This window comes from Micropterus salmoides, unplaced genomic scaffold (genome assembly GCF_014851395.1).
Source record: "Micropterus salmoides isolate LMB-PRFRI ecotype aquatic unplaced genomic scaffold, ASM1485139v1 Ms_hic_scaffold_6, whole genome shotgun sequence".
Classification (NCBI taxonomy): Eukaryota; Metazoa; Chordata; class Actinopteri; order Centrarchiformes; family Centrarchidae; genus Micropterus; species Micropterus salmoides.
This window is the reverse complement of record NW_024044348.1, coordinates 19,071,946-19,090,781: the sequence shown is the minus strand read 5'-3', so window position 1 is coordinate 19,090,781 and position 18,836 is coordinate 19,071,946. Positions and strand designations below refer to the sequence as shown.

Below are 18,836 nucleotides of genomic sequence, written 5' to 3'. Positions count from 1 at the left end.
GTGCGCTGTAAATGATTTTATGTGGGCTGTAACTTAACTCCCACAATGCTCTGTTTAACATAATCCAACTCAACCACCTCATGTTTCTTTGTATTGAGTGGACAAAACTGTTCTTTCTGAAAATATTGAAGCAATGGTGTGGATCAGTGCGTGGGCTCATGTCTGCCAGTGAGTTGTGACGTCTGGAAAGAATTGAGAATTAGCAGAGATTTTCACTCTTCCTTGATCCATTGCTTCTTGGCTGCCTGTCATGCTCTGCGGTGGCTTTCCTAAAAACCTTGAAGTCAGGTTGCTGATCAGCAGAAACGGAGGACCAGGTCAGCCAGAAAAGCTGAGTAACGAGACAGAAGGAGAAGACATTATTAGCCTCTGTTTATGGAAGCTGTTGTTGTTTGCTACCACATATGTTTCAGGATAAACAAAGATCTTAAACTGAACCCAGTCTCAGGTTAATGAAAGTTTGTCCATCGTGACGTCATAAAATTGTTACATAAAGTCATGCCGTGCTCCCATAATCTGAACATCAAGTGCCAGGTGCTGAGAGAGTGCATATTTGAGTGTGGTCTTTGTTGAATGGAAAAGAAGTGCTTGGCATCAGGTCCAGGTGTTTCTTTCACCCTCTGAAAATATTCTTTAATGTTTAGAATGCAGCCGCGGTCTGACGGATAGGGCAAATATTAGTACTTTCCTGCGTGTAGTGGAGAGAACTTTGAATCAACTTTGTCAAATGTGCCAGGGCCAAGGACATATGGACTTCTCTCTTTTGAAAGATATTTTACCTAATAGTGTCTCTCTCTTTCTCATAGACACACACACACACACACACACACACACAGCTGATAAAAGCGGACTTATTTTTAACTACATCTCCCTCTCAAGGACGTATTGAACACAAAGGGCTCTTTTATTCTGGCCCAAATTCTCTAATGGAGACACTGTTGTAGTCCCATTTCATGAATATGCTCTTCTTGCTGAGGAAAATATGCGTCATTGATATGCCTCTCATGTAATCAATTAGTACTTCTAGACATGAACATGACAAAATAAGGAAAAACCCTGAAATGGCTAAGCTAGGTCATTAAGATGATGGTGTTGAATATCTTAAAGGGACAGTGTGGCTGTTGGTGTTTGTTTTTATGTCAAAGCCAGAGACAGACAAACTCGTGGAGTGTTTTTTTTCATATTTCTGCTGGAAGTATAGGGATTATAAGTAGGGAAAGAGAATTTATACCTTCTCCGAGGCTGGATGACTTCTTTGACAAAGCTATAAGTAGTAACAGAGGAAGTAGTGAAGTTACAGTCCAGTAGCTAACTAATTCCTTGAATAACACCCTTGGGCTTGAGTGTGCCCACATACATTAATTTCCTTTCATGCCCCGCCTCATTCTGTAAAACATCAAACATTTAACGTCAGTCAATGTCAAGTGTGTCATCACAACACGACGGTAATAACTCCCTTCAGCATGCTCACTGTTGACCGTTCTTGGCTCTTACATCTCAAGAGAAAATGTGTGTTGAGTCTGGTTGAATGCACTTTAAAGGTACTCTAGAGCTTTCTTGGAAGTGGTTGTTTACAGCCTGTGATTTTGTGTAGGGAGATGGTATCAGACCTCAGGAAGTCAGTTGGCTAACGCCTTGGTGTTTACACTGCAAAGTCCATCTTGGGCCTCTGTGACCCATTTCTGTGAATGTAGTTTTCTTCGTCCAAAAGATAGAAAATGATTTATACAAATAAACTTTATTCTCAACAACAAAACTTAATACAACAAATGAAGAGCTGACATCATTTAAAATGTTAACTGTTCTATGCTCCTGGAAGCTGATTAGAGTTTAAAAAAAATATTATTGTTGTATGTTTGCTTTAAGGTGTTTCTAATTGAAAAGACAGAAGCTTTGCGTTTTGGCTCAGAGAGTCACCTCCAAAAACATACAGTATTGTTTCAGCTGGTATTAATTAGAAATAAAAATTTGCCAGCTGCCAGCGTGTCTGAACTTTATGTAAGCAGAAAATTTTCATTTGTTTTAATTGAATTTTTTCTTCATGCGATCATGGGTAACTTATTTAGCTAATTTATCTTCCATTTTGCTATCCAAAAAGTGTTTAATTCACAGGACAATCCTCAGTGCATTACTAAGACTGGAATTGTCTTTGTAGTTCACAGACTTACAACAGTACTGGAGAGTTATACGCAGGACAGGACAACATCACTCTTTGAAAATAATGATGCACGCCCCATCCTCTTAGCACAGTCCACAGGAAATAGCTGACAGCAGGAATGCTCCCTCTCTCTCCTCATCTGTCTCTTTAGGACTCGGATCCACTACTGGTTGGCTGGCTTCTTCATACAACAACTTCCTGTAAACAAGTCATGCTGCCAAGCACCCTCCCATCCTCCACCTCTGATCCCTAGGGATCTCCATTTGACCTCCTTATGCACCAAGAACAATCACTTTGAGCCCTCTTGAAGGGGTCATTGCTGCATTTCAAAAAGAGATTTTTTTAGGGGCAACGGCCTACATTTTGAAGGGAGGTTTTTACCAACTGCTCGTCTTATTTGAGATTAAGTCTAGGAAATGCTTATTATAAAGAAGATGTCTTACAACAGCATCTGTGAGAGCATGCTTTCAGCGACTCCCAGCAATGCTTTTAGATCAACAACATTTTGTTTCCCTTTATTATGACCTATAATGGTAGAGATAGAAATCTCAAGGAAAATAAAGCCTCAACTATCTGTACTGCTAGATATTAGAGCTAGACCAATAAAAGTCCAGACTGATGTATTGCACTGTAGTAGTTTATCGCAGATATATCTGCATTTGCATATATTTCAGCCGATAAGTAAGAAGAAATTACAGTAAAGAAATGTCAAAGAGATATTTATGGTAATTTAGATTAGTGTCTTCATCACCATTATTGTTTATCGACCAGTGAGCACTGACAAGTATATTTTTCAATCACGCTATATCATGGACACAAAAACGTCAGGGATCCTTAACAAAAATGTTTATGTTATCTATCAGGCAGTATGTATCGTATCTGATATATGGAACTCTCAAATATTGGTATCGGCCTCAAAAATTCCATATCGTCAGGCTGTTCTAAATATCACTAGGGATAAGTGAGCAAATGTGTTTTGTTGCGATGTTTGAACTGAGCCTTTAATGAGACTATTACCAGTCTCTGTTATCCACTGCTGCTTTTACACTGTATAAGCCCTCCCCTGTAATTAATTAAGTATCCACAGCCACTTGAAGGAAGCTTCTGAAATTAACATGTTGTTCTGAAGTGCAGTGCCAGACACATGACGATCCATCCACAGGTTGCAAAATAATTATAAAATCTTAATTTTTAACTCTGTACTCTCCTGGTTTATGTGTTGCAAAACCATCAATGTTGTAGCAGCCACGTGAGTAATGGCCTCATTTCCAAATTTCCTCTCTGGATCAGGACCTTGTTTAAATATTATCAGTTGAACTGTTTTAGTGCCAGCAATGTAGTTCTGTGTTGTTTGATGTGAAAATTGACTATTTTAAGTTGAGGAATAGCTGTGGCTGAAGCACCAGAATATCTCTGGCACAACATTGTCTACATGCTGTGTTAGTTATGCCACTTGCTTTTGGTTTGTCGAAATTCGTCTGCAATGTTCGATGACCCTGGCAAACGACCCCACTGAGGTTAAATAGCTGAGTTTCCCTGCCTGTCAGTCAGAACTGAAGAAGTCCTTTGGAGGGACGAAACGTCTTCCAGTATCTTCAACCAAGTCCAGTTGCCCTTGACTTTAACCTTCGTTGGATTACTATGACCTGGATGACTGAGAATCTTCATAGACGTCTGCAATGTTTGCAAGATTCAACATGACACCTGTGGTGAAATGGGGTGCTTTTTCATTAGCTTGCCTTATGAAAAGTTGTCAAGTGCAATAACTACTGTACTCTTATGTTAATCTGTGATTGAGAGGAAGTCACATTTAAAACTTGTGTCAAGTCTAGCTATTATTAATCATAAAGTTATAGTACTTAATTTCCTATAACAATCGTGTTGTTATTGTTGGAACCAGTGTGTTCATCCTTTAATGCCAAAGTTAAGCAGAGTCTGAACAACATTAAACCCAGGTGGTGAGCAGAGCTGCAAAACCAAGTCAAGTAACCAGAGCTGACCTGTTCACGCTGATGGAGCACACAATTTTGTCTTGGGTCCTGGCCGTGGGCTTTCAGGAATGTTGGCCATCTGGTTTTTGATGTGATTCTGGTCCATGCTCATGAGAGGACTGGACCTTTTGTATAGTCTAATTCCATTAAGTATTTTAGTGATATACTTAAATCACAGTCTAAATTCCTAATAAGACTCATTTACTACTCAAACAACTTTAGAAGCGTTTTAGTTTTCACTCCCTGTTATTTTTTTTTGCTTGTTGAAATACGTAGAATGCTGCACCTTTTTAAATGTTTCACATCATTGTGTTTGTCCGTCAGGTGTGTGGGCGGTTTCCAGACAAACATGACTGCCAACAAGAGTTCGAAGGCTGTGCCTCATGCAGGAGGGGGTAAAGCTCCGCGGGACGTGCCCGACAGGTCAGTGACATTTGGGAAAGGGATGGGCTGGTTAATGTGCACCTCATATAACATGATGTCAGAGTATCCATCTGACTGGATGTTTTGTTCTTTTGATTTGAAAGATAAACAAGGGGCATACTTATCAGTGAATTCATTCTCAATCACGTCTTTCTACATGATGAGTCCGTAGTAGTTTTTCCTTTTTTCCCCACTTATGGGAAAGAACCATCAATGATTGTCAGCCATGATAAGACTCCCAAAGCTTTTGCAAGTACGATCCTGTATCCTGGACAAGGGCCCCATCCAATCTGAACTGGGAGTATTGAGCTGAAGCTTGTATTAGCATGTTGAGAGCTGACAGTGTCCCACTGGGAGAGAAAAACAAACTTTGGGAGTGATATGTAGACTATTTATTCTTTAATATTTATCATCTTGTCAATTTTTTGCCCTTTCTTTAACCAAGAAGTCTTCTTAGGAACAGGCAAGATTGGCAAGAAACAATTTAGTCTCATATCACACACAGTAGTTACACAAAATCATAGTAACTGTCAGCTGTGAAATATAGCCTGTGTTCACACTATTACACCACCTTGTGACGGTCTGATGGTTAGCAATGGTGCGGCTGTCGGTATTCTAATATATAGTAATGCTACTATTTAACTGGAGCGTTGCTTAGTTATTCCTTTCTCATTTTCTGATGCTGATGAGGCTCAATTGTTAATCATATTGTAGGTAGATGAATAGCTTTCATTTGCTGGAAAGTGTGCACATTTACCGCAGAGTCAAACATATGCTATTCCCATGGTAAACTTGGTAAATGTAAATGTGAGGAAATCACTAATCACACAGTAGCACAAAGCTCTTTCGCACATGAATTTGCATTTAACCTCCACCTGTGTTGATATATTTAATTGTCATTATAGTAGAGCCTTATTAACTGCCTGCTTTCCTTATGGGATCACGTTACACTAGATTCTTAAACATCACATTTAAAGCTCCCACAGATGCTTTGCAGCTCTGTGTTTTAATAAATGGAGTGAAATTTGTTGTGTCGGCTAGTGCTACACAGTGCATTTCCCCAAACTATGAACTAGAGATCAGTTTCTAGGACAATTGTGTAGCCTCAAGAGCCATGCATGGCAACATGCAGCAGCATAGTGGGGGAAAAAATCAGTACAAAGCAAAACAAAAGAACTTGCTCGCTACTTGTTCTGTGATCTTCGGTGAATTTAACCAATTTGTATTTATACCAAATACAGGATCTTCCCTGCCAATTTGCTGATGCTGTACATTGAAGGAATGTCCTTCGCCTCAGAGATCACAGTCTTATCTTCTTATGTAGAGCTTATTTACTGATATGTGAGCAAGTAAAACCCCTAAAACTCTTGAATATAATTTCGATTAGAGTTTTATAGGCTTATAGGATAATGCATAAACGAGTGACAGAGAAAAAGTGCTGATGGATGATAAAGTTTACAAATGGTGAACTATAATTGTAAATTAAAGCTGCAAGCAGCGTTGGGCGGGCCCTCGCACTTATAAGCGCGTCCGCGTGTGAGCCGGCCGAGTTGCATATTCTGGAGCTCTGCCGGTGCGGCTGTGAATTTGCTACGCGGTTATGACGCCGCATGAAGGTGTTATATGTCACTTCCTGTGTCCCCTATGTGGAGCTACATAGCACTTGCCGCTATGAATATAAATCGGTGTTGGCGTGTAGATGTCTGCGGGGTGGGAGAGTTATCAAGCACGTAAAGTTTGTTTCAGATGTGAGCATGTACACTGAACAATAATGTACCCAAACAATAAAATAAATTCCTTTTATATTTCCCTGCCTTGTTGTTTATGTGTACATACAGAGGAAGAATGTGAGAACAGCACACATTTCATCGTTACTGTGTGCTGTACCGCAGTTCTGTGTCCATGCATGCAGCAAACTGAAAGCACTGTCTGTCGGAGCGTCTACGTGAAAAGAGAAGGAAGACATTGCTGGTAGTATTGTCTTCAGAGTTGTTAACACCTCAGCGCACTGAAGGAAGCCATCTGACTGTGTGAGGGGCAAGATCGTTGATGTCTGCAGGCAGAGTAGGAGCTTTCCTGTCTGACTGGTCCACCAATAGCAGAGAAGATGACCCCTTGAGACACAGCCCCTCCTCATTTGCATAATGAGGCAGAAATGCATACAAAATTTAAAAAAGACAGGCAGAAATAAATACCATGGGTGAAAATAAATAAGGTAAATAAATACAAAGGAAGAATAAAACAGACAAAAATATTAAACACACACATAAATAAATACATTAAAAAAATTTGTAATAAATAAAGTTGAATAAACAAATAAGGTAATTATAACAAAGGTGAATAGTAAAGGCACTAATTAAATATATACATTTATGTCTCCTTGTATAATTTAATTACTACCTACATTTATTTATTTACTTTATTTTTTTGTGTATTTAATTGGATGCTTATTTATTTATTGAGCATTTATTTATTTCTGTATTATTTCTGACTGTGTCAGGATCGGTCCTCCATAACGGGGTGGGAGAGTTATCAAGCACGTAAAGTTTGGTTCAGATGTGAGCATGTACACTGAAGTTACAACAACTTCCTGTGTCATGGCGAAGACTTGATCTCTGACGCCACGCCACGGACACACCCATTGACGAAAACTCGCAAATAGCACAACTTTTCATCTTCAATGCCTTTAGAAGGCACAGCACAAATTTGAAGTCGGTCGGACTAAATCCCTAGGAGGAGTTCGTTAAAGTACGAAGTGTGTAAATCATCCAAAATTTGACGTAAAATTCAAAATGGCCTACTTCCTGTTGATTTTAGGGCATCGCTCCAAGAGGCTTTTTTGTGCGTCTGGACAAGATACACGTACCACAGAAAATTCGTGCACGTAGGTAAAACGTGCGGCGGGGCTGCTTCGTTAAAAGTCACTTCCTGTTGCCAGCAGGTGGCGCTATGACTGTCTGTGAATGTCAGCATGTACATGTGTTCAGGGCGGGACTCTCATCCTACATGTACAGTTTGGTCCAGATGTGAGCATGTACACTGAAGTTACGACAACTTCCGTGTCATGGCGAAGAGTTGATCTTTGACGCCACGCCACGGACACGCCCATTGACGAAAACTTGCAAATAGCACAACTTTTCATCTTCAATGCCTTTAGAAGGCACAGCACAAATTTGAGGTCGGTCGGACTAAATCCCTAGGAGGAGTTCGTTAAAGTACGAAGTGTGTAAATCATCCAAAATTTGACGTAAAATTCAAAATGGCCGACTTCCTGTTGGGTTTAGGCTATGGCTCCAAGAGACTTTTTTGTGCGTCTGGACAAGATACACCTACCACAGAAAATTCGTGCACGTAGGTAAAACGTGCGGCGGGGGCTGCTTCGTTAAAATTCACTTCCTGTTGCCAGCAGGTGGCGCTATGACTGTGGGTGAATGTCAGCATGTACATGTGTTCAGGGCGGGACTCTCATCCTACATGTACAGTTTGGTCCAGATGTGAGCATGTACACTGAAGTTACGACAACTTCCGTGTCATGGCGAAGAGCTGATCTTTGACGCCACGCCACGGACACGCCCATTGACGAAAACTTGCAAATAGCACAACTTTTCATCTTCAATGCCTTTAGAAGGCACAGCACAAATTTGAGGTCGGTCGGACTAAATCCCTAGGAGGAGTTCGTTAAAGTACGAAGTGTGTAAATCATCCAAAATTTGACGTAAAATTCAAAATGGCCGACTTCCTGTTGGGTTTAGGCTATGGCTCCAAGAGACTTTTTTGTGCGTCTGGACAAGATACACGTACCACAGAAAATTCGTGCACGTAGGTGAAACGTGCGGCGGGGGCTGCTTCGTTAAAGGTCACTTTCTGTTGCCAGCAGGTGGCGCTATGACTGTGGGTGAATGTCGGCATGTACATGTGTTCAGGGCGGGACTCTCATCCTACATGTACAGTTTGGTCTGGATGTGAGCATGTACACTGAAGTTACAACAACTTCCTGTTTCATTGCGAATCATCGACGCCACGGACACGCCCATTGACGAAAACGCGCAAATAGCACAACTTTTCATCGTCAATGCCTTTAGAAGGCACAGCAGAAATTTGAGGTCGATCCGACTAAATCCCTAGGAGGAGTTCGTTAAAGTACGAAGTATGTAAATCATCCAAAAATGGCCATAAAATTCAAAATGGCCGACTTCCTGTTGACTTTAGGCTATGGGTTCTTGAGGCTTTTTTGTGCGTCTTGATACGATACATGTCCCCAGAAAATTTCGTACATGTAGGTTGAACGTGAACGAGGGGCTAATCATTTCCAATTTTCTAGGTGGCGCTAGCGAGTCATTTTGCCACGCCCATGTGCGAAACTTGTAGAATACGAAATTTTCACCGGTTCTGACATGTTTGCAAATTTTGGTGAGTTTTCGAGTATGTTTAGGCCATGTCATTTGGGCCTACTTTGCAGAAAAAAAAAAAAAAAAAAAAAAAAAAAAAAAAAAATAATCCGAGCAATTTCAATAGGGACCTCGCACGGTCGTGCTCGGGCCCTAATAAAGTGCTGTTTGTGTGAGCAGTCCGCTCCCTCCATCCTGGTCAGTAACAGGGAGTGGCTTGTGGTTAGCATGCTCTGGAAGCCTGAGTGAAAGAGGCCAGGTTGTGACTGGCATCCAGCTCTTTGTACAGTACTGTATGTGTGGCCGGCCCAGCTGTAGCTGACTAAACTGGACATGTTTTTACAAACATGATCCAGAGCACCAGGACCCCCTAAATGTCCCCAAACCGTAAATAGACAAAACCATTCTGCACATATTTTCTTTTTGTGTCTAATGGAGGGGTCTACATACTACAGTCTACATTTAATTTTACATCATCCTAGCTCAATGAGGCTCTAATATTCAAAATCTGTCTAATTCGGTGCCAGATTTTCCTTTTACAGTTAATTAAATCTGCTGCTGTGTAAACAGATAACGTTAGAATGCAGTGTGGCATAATATATACTATATTTGAATGATGTCACCAAGTCATGGATTGTAGACCTACAAGTAAGGAAAATCAGTCTACAAGTTTGTAAAGACTCGCTTTAGTCAAATGTGCATTTCAGACTGAAGACAGTACAGGATGTAGTTCACTTGGTACATATAGGTAAAGTCTCTGAAACATTCACACACCACAAGAGGAAGTCAGTTTGAATCTTTCTTCCATATCATCATGTTATTGCTTGTTTACTGTCACACTGGTGGAATCATGGAGACAGTGCTGAATCCTCTCTGTGTTTAAATTATCAAAAAATGTAAAAACTCCAGAGGCAAAGAGCAAAGATTTAAGCTCCTGTGATTAACTCAATAAACTGTACTGTTACTGGCATTAGAATTGCATTACTGAGTGTTTGGTCTGGTTGCTACTAAAACATTCCTATTGATTTAGCTTCAGAGACACTGCTTCCTATCTGGCTTCTTTCATTAGCCATGCTCCTTGGCAGACGTTTAGTTGGAAGTTTTACCAGGAAACCAGAAGGATTTTAATTTCTAATAGCTTGCTGCTGAACCACTGCAACATGTCATGTGTTGGACTTCTGATTAATGTCAGTGTGCTCAGAAAGTTTTTTCTTCCTGAAACCATCAACCTCAAGTCAGTATATATTTACATTAATAGTCTGAGTAAAAGAGTAATCAGAGCTCAATGTATTCATAGTGTGGGAAAGATTGTCTGTTGATATTTGATACAAAACTAAATTATGTACATACTAGAACATCAACGATTTTGAAAACATATGTATTTGCGATTATTTTGACAGATTGCAACTGCAATATGATTTACGATATTGGAGGGATGGATCATTTTAAATAATTATTCTCATTTTCATTGAAAAAACGTATTTAATAAAAAAATTGTGTTTCCATTTTATTGCTCATTATATGGCATCACTTTACATTATATATATTATTAAGCATTTAATAAACATTAAGCATTATATAAACATAATATATAAATTGTTGATAGCACAACATAATGTAGTTGTAAGCAGATATATTTATTATTATTATTAATGTATTTAACAACTGTGGGCACCCATAAGTGGGGGCTGGTATAACAGTTAACGAATGACAATATACTAAAACAAACTCTTCAAATCTGCTTAAAACTACATTATAGTGTTTAATAAATGATAATATACTGCTTATAAGAAACATAGTGTCATATTCAGTTATTCATTTTTAACCAAGCTGGGGAAAGTCATGTACAGTGATATATCAGTTCATATTTCAGTCTGATTAGTCACAGTAGTAAGTTTTGTGTGCTTAAAAATCTATTCATTGGACGTTTGAATACTACAAACTAGCACTAAAAATCTCCAGACATAAGTTGTCGTCTCATATTTCTGTAAGGGGAAAGTAAAATGAGATGCATCCATCATGCTTGCAGCTTGCAGGTTGCGAGCTGTTAAAAGTAAAAGTCTCCCAACCCTGGAGCAAGAGGAATGAAACCAGGGAAGGGCAGGTAGGTGTGAGGCAAGATCTGTCCCAACCTGCATTGTTGGATTACAGTACGCAGCCCTCAGCTTCCTCCTCCCATAACGCTTGTTATTCTAACCATGGCTGTGACATCAAATCTCCCAACACTTCACTTTCGCAAGACTTATCCGGCTTCCAAGTCATGACAAGGTTCCTGAAAGACTAGTAGGAAGGTGTCAGGCATTTACAGAGAATGTTGGTCTCTCTTTGGAAATCTTAAAGGAGGTGAGCACCGTGAGAAAGTGAGTGTGTGTGGTGAATGATTAGACAGTCAGCAGTGAGCGTGGGACTACTGTAGCACCTAGTATCTCAACTGCTGGGATCAGAAATGGCTTTAAGGACCAGAGAGGAGCAGTGAGACATTTACAGGTAAGACCGCTGTAATAAATCTTGCTTGTCATACTGCTTTGTGTGTGTGTGAGGTCCACTGTGATTCTCCTCAGGTTATTTTGATGATGTGGAAAAATCCACAGTGGCATTTTAATGTAGTCTTTATTTCCTTTGGCCTTTTTTTGAATCTCATGCTGCCAAAGACAGAATACTTTCCTGTGGTTATTCTCAATAAGTGGCCTGGGTTTTCAATCTGCCTTTGATCTTAGGAATAAATTGAGTCTTTTCCACGCCGATTTACTTTTCATGCTGCAGTGTTGAGTGAATATCATGGCCGCTTCTTTGATTTGTCTCTTTTGCTGTGATGTTTTTGTTCACACCTATCTCTCTCTTGTTGCAGGTGCCAGTCGGCATCACCGTGTCCTGTTCTCTCTGCCAGTCAGGTGCAGAGCCAGCAGCCTCTGCTCAGCGACAGTGACAGCTCTGGGAAGCAGAGTAGGTACGTCAGGACTGACGGCAGGTTCCTGGTACGTGCTGGCTGGAACAGAAAAACTGCTACCTTGTGCAGTGGTGCATCTCTCATAGGTGACACTGACTCCCAAGGCCGTCTCACCAAGTCAAAGAGCATCAGCTGCCTGGACAACAGGCTCTCCATCTATAAGCCGCCAGCTCAAACCAAGTCCTGTCAGGACAGTCAGGGCTTCCAGGAGCAGAAGGAGACACAAGGGGATCTCTCTCCAGGAGATGGACTTAATGGTAGGCCCCTGAGTTGGAGCACGCTTTCACTGGGACCTTCCTCTAACCAAAGACACAAACGCACCCTCTCTCTCAGCCGCTCAGTTGCAGGTGTTCCCCCTGCCACAATCCGCAAAAAGATCTCAGAATGGGAGTGCAGAAGGGTGGCTCTGCCTAGGATGAGCTTGTGTCTAGATAAAAGAGCGGGAGAGCGTGTAGGAGGCAGTGAGGGCTGCCCAAGCCTCCTCTCCTCTCCCTGTAGCGAGAAAACATTTGACTTTAAGGGGGTTCGCAGGATGAGCACAGCTTTCTCCGAATGCTCCTACACAGAGACAGAAGAAGAGGAAGGAGTTTCAGGCAAAGACAGCGTGGGTCGCTTCCAGAAAAGGATAGGCAAATCAGAATCAACATTTGTACGTTCCCTGTCTGCTCGGAAGGAGACGTCTGCAGTCCTCAACAGGATTCAAAAGATAGAGCAAGCCCTGAAGGAGAATCCCAGCCCATCGCCTCCACGTTACCTAAGTAATTGCTATACTCCAGACAAGACAAGACAAAAGTCTTTTGTGATAGGTGATGATTTGGACAGCACATGCACCAGTAAGCGCAGCAGCATTTGCTCAGTTGCTACTGAACCAGATGCTGTTTTAGTGTCTGATAAGCTCTCTAAACTCAGACAGAGGTTTAGTGTTAGCTCCGCCAGATCCGAGAGTCCAGAACCCCCAAGCCAGCAGATCTCTGTCGGCACTCCAGTCAACCCCTTACCTAAACCCAAACGCACTTTTGAGTATGACGCCAAAGGGGACCAGAAGGGCACACTGCCAGCCAATGGACTACCTCCAAACAGAGCCTCTGAGTCTCCCCCACCTCTGCCCTCGACCCCTGCACCCAGCATGACTCGAACGGTGAAGGCAGAGGGGAGCACCCCAATGAGACTCCAGGACAGGTGAGAATATCAGTGTGCTGATGTCTGACTCCTCCTCAGCAGTAAACAGTTAAAATGAGTTCCACCAAGACAGCAGTGGTACACGCTATGAGCAGATTCTCTAAACTGAGGTATTGGAAACTGTATCAGGAGAGAATATGTTTGACCCTCCTGTGAGGAATTTAGATCCCGGGCAAGACAAGTGTTTGCTTTGTTGGTGTGGTAGTAATAAGTAACTGGTCAGTGGGTCTGATTATGGCTTTTTGAGCGATCTACATTCTGGTTCTCCGAAGTTAGTCTTTAGTTAGGATTTGAAGTGGAGATCAGTGTTGAATCAGTTGTTATGTTTCCCAAAAGACATTTGAAGAATAATAATATTTTTACTTAAGGTTAAGAGCAAAAAGTTCTTGTCACCCCAGCTTTCCTAATGTAATCATACTGAATAATTTCATCAAAGGTTAACTGTGGGCTAAATGCCTACTGGGTATCATAAAAGCAGCTCTTACTAAACATATCAGAATTATTGTACAGACCGTTTGAAATGTCAGATTCTTTCCAGAAATTAATTTTGGTCCGTAAAAAGATTTGGCAATTTAACACACTCCTAACAAATCTACAGGATATTCATACTCAAAAAGAAGTCCACTTAAATTCTTTGCCTGTAACTAAAGCTACTCCACATATTCAACAATGAATATCTTATAGAAACCAGTGAAATCCAACACTGGATTACTGTGCCGCTTTGGTGCATAAATATTTGCTGCGCCCTGGATACTGTAGTCTGCTCTTGCTTTTTTATTCTTAACTTATAGCTCTCAGGATCAGAGGTCCTCAGTTTGGTGAGGGTGGAGCATCTCCAGATTGTCCCTATGTAAAATGGGGATGAAAACCTTAAACGTTCATCCGTTGGACTCTGTGTTTAACATTCCTGTGGCTCTAGCAATTTCAGACCAAGCTTAAAAGCCACAAGCTGTCGATGGCGCGACATGACCATGCTGTAGATCCCTGCACTAATGTAGCAAAGTTGCTCTGCAGTGCCTTGACATCTGATGTGTGCCTTATACTGTGCAAAGAACACTCAGAAATAGTAAGATATCTGCATGGTTACTTGTGACTTATCAAGAATTTCATGTTGATCATGGTATTTCTGTTTTTTCTGTATTTTATACTTGGTGGCTCCCCAATTATGGTTTTTAATGGATAAGACAATGTTTTTGATTTGTGTTTTTAACCGCTAGAACCACATGCTCAGGACTATATTTAATACCATCTGCACTTTTTCTGTTTACTTTTATCTGTCTAACTCCTTTGACACCGGCCCTTACTGAGTCTTGTAATTTTGCCCCTCATTATCTGTTTTGACTTTCTTCATTTCTCTCCAGAGAGTCGTGTGAGTCGGAGGATGCTACGAGTCTGCCATCTTCATATCTGTCTTCACCTACAGAGAATGGCACATTAACCACAGACACACGGAGTCGACCCAATTCCAAAAGCACTTTAGAGGAGAATGCTTATGAGGACATAGTAGGTAAGCACACTGGTTCACCGGCTTTGACAACAGTGGAGAGGACCTTTATTTCACTTTGATCACTCACTGGTTTCTGTCTGACCAGGGTCACTCAAGGATACAGTTTAGAGCTGAAACAATGAGTCGATTAATCTGTCAACAGATATGTAATCTTTTATTAAACTTTTTTGATAATCAATTAAGCGTAATAGTCATTTTAAAAGTAAAATAGACAACAAATGTCAGGTTTACGCTTCTTGAATGTGAATAAATTCTGTTTTTCTTTGTATTTTATGATAGTAAACTGGATAATTTGGGTGTTTGCTCTGACAAAACAAGACATTTAAATGTGTCAATTTGGGCTTTTGGGAAATTGTTGATGGACATTTTTCACTATTTTCTTTAATCAAAGAAAGAATTGACACAATAATCGATAATGAAAATAATTCTAGTTGCAGCCCTACTACAGTTTAATTTGAACTCATGCTTAGAAAATCATGATATTAGACATTGGTTATAAAAGAGACAGGGACAGTATGCTAGTAATCTGGCAGTTGCTTTGCAAAATTCCAGATGAAGGATTACTGTGAGGGATTGTAGTAAGATCCAAATAGGCTAGTATTTATAAAATGATAGTATTGTATTACATCATAGTATTTTTGAAACAGCTTTTGTATTTATGACTTATGTAATTACATCCTTTTGGACGTGTAATGACATTATTATAAATTGAAAGTATTGGCAGACAGATTAAATAAAAGGTGATCTTCCCCTGTACCAGAACATCTTAACTTTCCAAGAAATGTGTGTTCAGAGCCTTCCATGAAGAGTAAATACATACATTATATCGTTATTGTGAATTCAGCAGTGGCCTTAGAAGACAAAGTAGTCAAATGTCTGAGTAAAAGTGATAGCCCCGTGCAGCATGGCCTAATGTAACAACACTGAGGGTAGCTCCTCCTCTTGCATCTGTCTCATGTAGAGGTGCGGGTTATAGAAAAAGTCTCACCATGGGAGCAGAAATTAAGGGACAACGTGGTTGTAAAGGTTGTGTTTTACTGGAAAGATTATCTGGTTGTCTACATATTTCACACTGCTATCCAGCAGTCTACTAACACATATTCATAGAGGCTGAGCACTGGAAAACTCTCACGGAACAACTCTTTTGTACACAAAGCATATTGTTTTCAATAATAGCTGCAATTGTGCAGCCCTAGGACCAAACTTACAGCAAAGAAAGTTTATTTTGTTGCTTAACTTTCATTGTCGGGCATCATCTTCTCACATTGCACCCCATTTTAGCGGCACGTTGTGTATCTCACTGTTAACAGGATCAACTCAAATCTTCTCTGAGATAATGTGTGTATGAAATGCTGGAGATGTTGAAGAGCCAAATTCCTTTCCGCCAGCAAATGACCCCAGGCCTTCTGCCCAGTCCAATTGCCTGTTACCCTAGTGCATACTTAATGTGGTGGAAATGTGTGTCAGTGTGAGTACAGTCTCATGATGAAGCTTGGATTTCAGATGCTGTGAAACTTTTTCACACTCTCCCAATATTTTTCATGACTAATGCTCAGTGATAACCAAATATGGGTTAATGCAAGTATCACATTACATCATGGTATTTCTACAAGAAGCCATGATGTTCTCGAACCGGTTATCAGTGTCGTGCTCAACATGCTGCATTTTTCCCCTTTTTTTTTGAGAGAGTGCCAAGGCATGCCAGATTTTCATGTGAATCCCAACAAAGACCCCATTGTTCATCCAGCACTGTTAGTGCAGAGTTTGCAGTTTGGAGAAGCACTTTTGCCAGTATCTGTTTGTTCCTCACAAAGACATTGTCAGTGAGTTTGAAATTGCCCCAGCTATTTCCAGCTATTTAATACAAAGCTTTCAAACTGAAGTCCCTAATAGAGGAGAGCAGTAGTTTCCACCACCACTATGCAGTGGTTTAAAGGTCAGATCATCCATGTGAGAAACAGCCGCGGCAGTAAATGAGCCATGTTTTGGTCCCTCTGAGCCCCTATTTTAACAAACCATATTATACAGACAACCAGAAGTCCCCAAACATTCCTGAACTCCACAAGGACATCTTTACTTCCCTAGCTGTCTTGGTAGCCCATTCACTCACACCATTTAATGTTTTTGGCACCTGTGCTCGATGCAAGATGTTTACATTAAGGGTGCAAGTCATTTGCAATCTATTCTGCGGTGTCACTACAACTGCATGATAGATTGTGATCTAGGGGACTGTTTTAAGTGCTTTTGACTTGTGTAGTTGATAAATGGAGTGCCAACAAGTGATCTGTTTACAGGCAGATTAATCACACCCTGTGCTCCAGTGACACTATGATTCAGTGTGTGAATCAGTCTGTGTTTTGTTACCTTCGCTGACGTACTTTGCTCAAGTGCCGTCTGCTCTCACTCTTGTGAGTAAAGCTGGGAGACTGTCTGGTACATGTAATAAAATTCTTATAAAATTACACTTAGACAGTTGCATACATTGACCTATGATTTTGTTATTCTTTGGTACAAAATATGCCTCCAGTTCAGTCACAAGCACAAGATTGTCTGTATGGTTTGTGGTGCTGCCAAATGTTCTTATTTTAACTTATTTTTTCATCTGATGCACCTTTCTGCTTTCTGACTGAATGGGTGAGCACTGCCACTGTACAGTAGTTGGTCCACTTTATAGGATAAGCTGATACATTGTTGGTATAGTTTATTCTGTGCCTCGCCCTGACCAGAGAGTCCATTGTGTGCACAGAAATGTACACTCACAGTGTGCAGCCTAGGTGTGTCCACTCCCTTCATAATACTGTGTGTCTGACTGGGAGTGTGTTCGAGAGATCTGGATGTTTGTAATCAGAGGAGTAGATTAGTACCCTCCAGTACATAAGCAGCTATACAGACATGTCATTTTCCCAGCAGGCTCTCATTACAGTATTGCTTCAGTTTAATGGAGTTGTAGCACAACGTGGGGTCAGACTAAGCCCTCTTATTCTGCTACTCAGTTTTAATGATGCACAGAAAATCACTCCAGCAGGCTAATTTACTGTGTGACACAACATGTAACGCTGTGAAGATCCCTGCCGGTGTATATTTGTCTGCGTATGTGTGCATGGGTGTGTGTTTTTACCTCAAACAGGTTTAATTATTGACCTAAAAATAGATAACCAAACAAAGCTCTGCCTGTAGGTTGATCTTGGATGTTTTTTAAAACACAGTCATTGTTTGAGATGCTGAGTTCATCTGGTTTTCCACCAGTATACTCAGGAAGAAGGAGCACAGCCACCGAGGAGAGTTTTAATCTTTCCTTTTCTACTGACAGATAACACTGCTTTTCTTTCTTTTAAAAGTTCCCCTCATGCATTTCGCCGCCATCTGGCTCTGTTTTTATTCTTCACTGTGGTTTCTTCACTTTCTCACAACCTTTTTCAGACCATGCCAAAAAGCTATTCTCAGAGCACATGTCTGAATAGACATGGACTGTGGTGTTACACAAGTTTTCTCTTTATTGAAGTTGGCCCTCTGCCAGGTGACATCAGGGAGAGCTGCACAGTGCTCTGTAATGCTCATTTTCTTTCCCTTTTCTGCTATCATTTATTGACTAAAGTACATCTATAGAGCAGTAGTGTTGCATTTTTTTTATTTTTAAGGCCCTAAAATCAATTGACAATGGAATCCTAGTCTGAGTATAAACTGTGGTTTTCAAACCTGATTGCTTATGTCTTGTTTGCAGTTCTGCAGTACGTTTAAGCATGTGGCATGGGGTTAAAAATGTTGTCATTTTCCATATTCTGTTTTTGTTTTTTGTTTTTTACAAATATACTGTATTTGTCTGTATTTCACAAGAAAGAAGAAATATGTAGGTCATTATAATAATATATCTGTGCATTAAAATACAACTTCACATTAGTTGAACAATTGTATTGCGAGAATCAAAGTCTAAGAAGATGAGTCTCCTCCTCATCTCTCACAGCAGACACTTAGCATGCCTGGACGGTGACTCACCAGAAGTGTTGTGTCCAGAAGTTTTAGCTGGACCCACTAGGGCCTGTGGGGCCCAGTGCCAACAGTAACTGTTTTGAAAAAAGAGTTCACTTGAGCCAGCTGGGAGTGACCTTTGACGAACCTTTCATGAGTTATCTATTTTCAGACTAGCCAAAGTGAGGTGCTCTTGTGCCCCGGACACCCTTTGCTGCCCCCTGTTTACCCTTTTTTGACGCCACAGCCTCGTCTGTCTTCTGTTGAAAACATCCTC

At 40.7% G+C, this 18,836-nt stretch overlaps 1 protein-coding gene across 2 annotated transcripts in view; it reads left to right on the top strand.

Annotated features, from left to right (window-relative positions):
• Window positions 1-18,836, top strand: part of dennd2b (DENN domain containing 2B) — a 52,451-nt gene that overhangs the window by 10,041 nt on the left and 23,574 nt on the right. For both annotated transcript variants that reach the window (XM_038701651.1, XM_038701650.1), the window contains exons 2-4: window positions 4,474-4,572; window positions 11,809-13,086; window positions 14,448-14,593. In XM_038701651.1, coding sequence (XP_038557579.1) covers window positions 4,499-4,572; window positions 11,809-13,086; window positions 14,448-14,593 — 1,498 coding nt within the window. In that variant the 5' untranslated portion in view covers window positions 4,474-4,498. The remainder of the gene's footprint in view (window positions 1-4,473; window positions 4,573-11,808; window positions 13,087-14,447; window positions 14,594-18,836) is intronic.